This window comes from Anneissia japonica, unplaced genomic scaffold (assembly GCF_011630105.1).
Source record: "Anneissia japonica isolate Jap-2015-1 unplaced genomic scaffold, ASM1163010v1 scaffold25067_len10837_cov115, whole genome shotgun sequence".
NCBI lineage: Eukaryota > Metazoa > Echinodermata > Crinoidea > Comatulida > Comatulidae > Anneissia > Anneissia japonica.
The window spans coordinates 6623-10954 of NW_022714375.1; the positions used below are offsets into that span (position 1 = coordinate 6623).

Consider the following 4332-nt stretch of genomic DNA (forward strand, 5'->3'; position numbering starts at 1 on the left):
TAGAGAAACAGATCAGAAAGCAAAGGACGACCATAATGCAAACCTAAGAGCATTCCTAAAAAAGGCTAGACAAGTAAACTTAAAGCTGAACAGAAAGAAGGCCAGGTTGGGACTCAAAGAAGTCAAGTACATGGGACACATTACTTCCCAGGATGAGCTTTGACCAGATCCAGAGAAAATAACAGCTATAGTACATATGCCAAGGCCTGACTCAAAACAAGCTACTCAAAGAATGTTAGGGTGTGTGACATATCTATCAAAGTTCTTACCACGATTGTCAGAGGTTGCAGAACCATTGAGACGGTTAACATACAAGTAGTCACACTTGGAATGGCTAGATCATCATGAAGAAGCTTGGAATAAGCTAAAAATAATGATCACAAATGCACCAATACTCAGATACTATGACGTAAATGAGGAAGTAACTATCCAGTGTGATGCATCTGAGCATGGACTTGGAGCCACATTACTACAAGGTGGTCAGCCAGTCTACTTTGCCTCGCAAGCATTAACAATGACTGAAAGAAAGTATGCTCAGATAGAGAAAGAATGCCTTGCTATTGTCTTCGCTTGTGAGCGATTTGATCAATTTATTTATGGCAGAGACATAGTTCATGTACAGACAGATCATAAACCTTTAATACCTATCTTCCAGAAACCGATACACAGCGCATTAAAACGGTTGCAACGAATGGTATTGAAATTACAGAAGTATGAACTTAAGCTTCAACACATTCCGGGTAAAGATATGTTAATCGCTGATTTCCTAAGCCGAGCATTTTTGAAGAACACCCGTAAGCAGATGCAAATATGTAGTGAAATAGAACACATCAACCAAATTGAATATGTGAATGTAAGCAGAAGCACACAACTGCTACTACAAAATGCAACCAAAGCAGATGCCAATCTGATGGAATTAATGTTAATGGTCCAGCATGGATGGAAAGAAAGCTAAATTCTACTATGACCAAAAATGCAAGGATCTCCCAGACCTAAACATCGGTGAGACTGTGAGAATCCAACCTGATCAACAACATTCAGAATGGAGAAAGAGCAAATGCTTACAGAAAGTTGGTCCTCGATCATATTTAGTTGAGACCAATGATGGAAGAAAATATAGAAGAAACAGGAAATTCCTTAGAGCAGAAAAGGAACCATCAGACACTCAGAATAGTCAAGGTGAAAACATGGGCTTAGCAACAGATGAAGTCCAGCCAACGTTGGAACCAGTGACAAACCATCCAAGTTCCAATGTTATTGAACCAGCGATCACTCAACCAGACAATGCATTAACTAAAGGAAAGCCGATTACACCTGTTGAACAGACAAGCAACATCCCGACACAAACTAGTGTTTCAACAAGAACCAGATCAAACATACAGAAGCCAGCACGATACAAAGATTATGTTATGAACTAAAGTTTACACAAATCTATGTGATGTGAACAACAGGAAGGAAGTTATGCTATTAGTTCCAGTTTTAATTCATTGTTTGATTGTTGTTGATTTTAAGCTTTTTGCTAATGTGGACATTCATTGAACTCTATATTTAAAATAACAGTATTTACTGCATACATGCATCTCATTCAGCACTCATTGGAAAGAAATAGGGCAGAATAAACCCTAATATGACCTAAGAGTAGTCCACCTCAATGATGGTCACCTTGCTTATTTATTTGTTTAACTGTAGTTCTTAGAATTAGTTGTTAGTGTTAAAGTTTTATAAGACGCTGTTAAATCCCTTAATTACTGAACTGATAAATCAAACATACTTATATAATTTTAAAAGAATAACAATAACAATAAATTAACTACATATAAAACAGAACAAAATAGTCATAATGCTTAACTTTAATTCATATATATATAGATATTTCAAATGCTATATCATCATAATAGAAAATTAAGAATCATCAATATTCTTCAATTAAAGAAAGGGAGATGTTACGAGCCTACTGATGGCCGTATGAGGGCGCAGTGCAAATAAAAGACGGTCACGTTGCTAGCGTCAAACTGAGAGCATGTTGTGTCATTTGTCTATGACTAAACCCACATATTTATAGTAACTAAACTATAACACCCTGGAGAAAATCAAGCTTTGTACACCAGCGAAACCAAGTATAGTACGCTGACCGTGTTGGTATCTTGTGTTTGCCTGATGGTCCTGTAGAGGCCTAGACATTCTCACTGTATTCGAAACTACGCCCAAAGCTCAACCGAGATTTTAATACACCCTGATTTGTTGTGCACTGCTGTTTATCTTTTTACTGTGTGGGAAATCCTCCTCCCCATTTAGTTGGGACGAGCCTGCATATCGCCGCCATGTTTTTTCTTACTGACGCTGAAACCGAATGTAATCGGAAGAGATTTCCATCGAGATTGCATGCAACATCTAGGCCTACACGAAAGATTATTAAGGAAACCAGAAGTTTGTTAAATCTATACTTCTTGATCCGTTTGGCTTTATGTATTATTTTGCTTTGCTCTGAAGCATCAGACGAAACTTTAGCATATCATACTGACCACCAAAGTGCGGTATGGATCTGCCCTACCTGAACATTATTAACTTCACAGATTCTACTTTCTTCAACTTGAGCATGCAGTCACTTAATTTTAGTAACTCCTTTGAAACACTGTTGCCTCTGGACAATAATGATATACAAATTCCTCCTACAACTAGACCAATTGCTTCATCCAGTCCGAAGACCTCAAAAGTACCCAAAGTTTCGCCCATTAGACTACTAAAGTTGGGTAAGCTCTGGACTAAATCAACGGATAGCATAAATACAATTATTACCCCAATTACCATATGTAAATCTAAATCTTCTGGCAAATGGACTATCGCCAAGAACATTAAATCAAAGGACATGAAGAATTCTCCTAAGTATCCAGTTAAGAACACACTTCAGACCATTCCATTAATAACTATGCACAAATCTAATGGCGAATGGAAAATTACACGCCAACACACTGGAAGTAAAGCTAAATCTGCTGCTTCTAACGACTCTGTTATTTCTCAACCAACATCCCGGAGTAACTTAACATCACGTCCAGTACAGGCCAATAGACTTTTTAAACAACCCAACTTAAAAATTTCCATTATTAATTGCAGAAGCATGCGTGGCAAAGGTGCCCTCTTAGGAACCTTTCTCAAAGAGGAAGACACTGATATCACCATTTGTACTGAATCATGGCTAGATTCTAATATTTCTTCTTCCGAGATCTTTCCAAATCACTTAAGAGTCTTTAGGAAGGACAGGAACTGTAACGGTGGAGGTGTTTTTGTTGCAGTAAATGAAAATATACCATGTCTTGAAAGAACTGACTAATCCCGGAAAGACACTGAACTCCTTTGGTGCCAATCTGCGTTATTTGGACAGACACTATTTATTTGTGCCTTTTACAGGACACCGAATACTGGATACTCCCCGATAGAGAAACTTGGTGAATCATTTCAAAAGATCGACAAAGACGTTCGATCACCTTTCACTATTCTAGGCGGTGATTTCAATGTCCCTGGGCTCTCTTGGGAAAATGACCCTATATCAGGAAGTGTAGGAACCTTGCAACAAACCCTTATCAACCTGACCAACGACAACCACCTTACCCAAATAGTCACCTTCCCTACTAGACAAGACAGTAATGGTACAGCTAATACGCTAGACCTCCTGATGACTACCCACCCATCACTTGTTTTTTATGTTAGACCCCATACTGGAATAAGTGACTACTGCATTGTACAGGCAAACATCATAACCAAGACCAAACCTAACAAAAGACCACCACGCAAGATTCCTCTCTGGAAAAGTATTAATAGCCAAGATTTCAAAACCCAGGCGGCTCTTATCAAGGAGAGCTACTTCAACCGGAACCCGGACATTGCTTCGGTAGATGAGAATTGGTCATGGTTCAGGGACTCCATCCACAAAATTGTTTCCTCGACTGTACCATATAAAATGGTCAAAGGTCACATTCGTGCCCTCTGGTTTACTACCAAGTTGAAGAAACTTTGTAGAAAGGAGAAATTTTATACCAGAGCCAGAAAGACTGGCAACAAAGCTGACTGGGAAAAATTTATAAGAGTCGCAAAATTACGGATAGATCCATTAGGCGTTCACATAGATGCCATGTAAACAGCATTCTAGAGACAGAAATCCCGAAAAACTTCTGGCGATACATACGCTCAAGAAGGTAAGATAACACCGGTGTCCGGTCACTAAAAGTTGGAAACAACATTCTTACAAGTGACCAAGAAAAATCCCAGGCCGTCTCAAATCAATCTGAGGGTGCATTTACCCAAGACCATTCTAATCCAATTAAATTACCAAGTATG

General features: G+C 38.7%; 1 protein-coding gene across 1 annotated transcript; it reads left to right on the top strand.

Moving 5' to 3' along the window:
• Nucleotides 1-373: 373 nt before the first annotated feature.
• LOC117109006 lies at nucleotides 374-1805 on the top strand. Its single transcript, XM_033251217.1, has 2 exons — nucleotides 374-804; nucleotides 935-1805. The coding sequence occupies exons 1-2, from the start codon at nucleotides 374-376 to the stop codon at nucleotides 1416-1418; spliced, it is 915 nt and encodes a 304-aa protein (XP_033107108.1). The 3' UTR covers nucleotides 1419-1805.
• Nucleotides 1806-4332: the final 2527 nt, after the last annotated feature.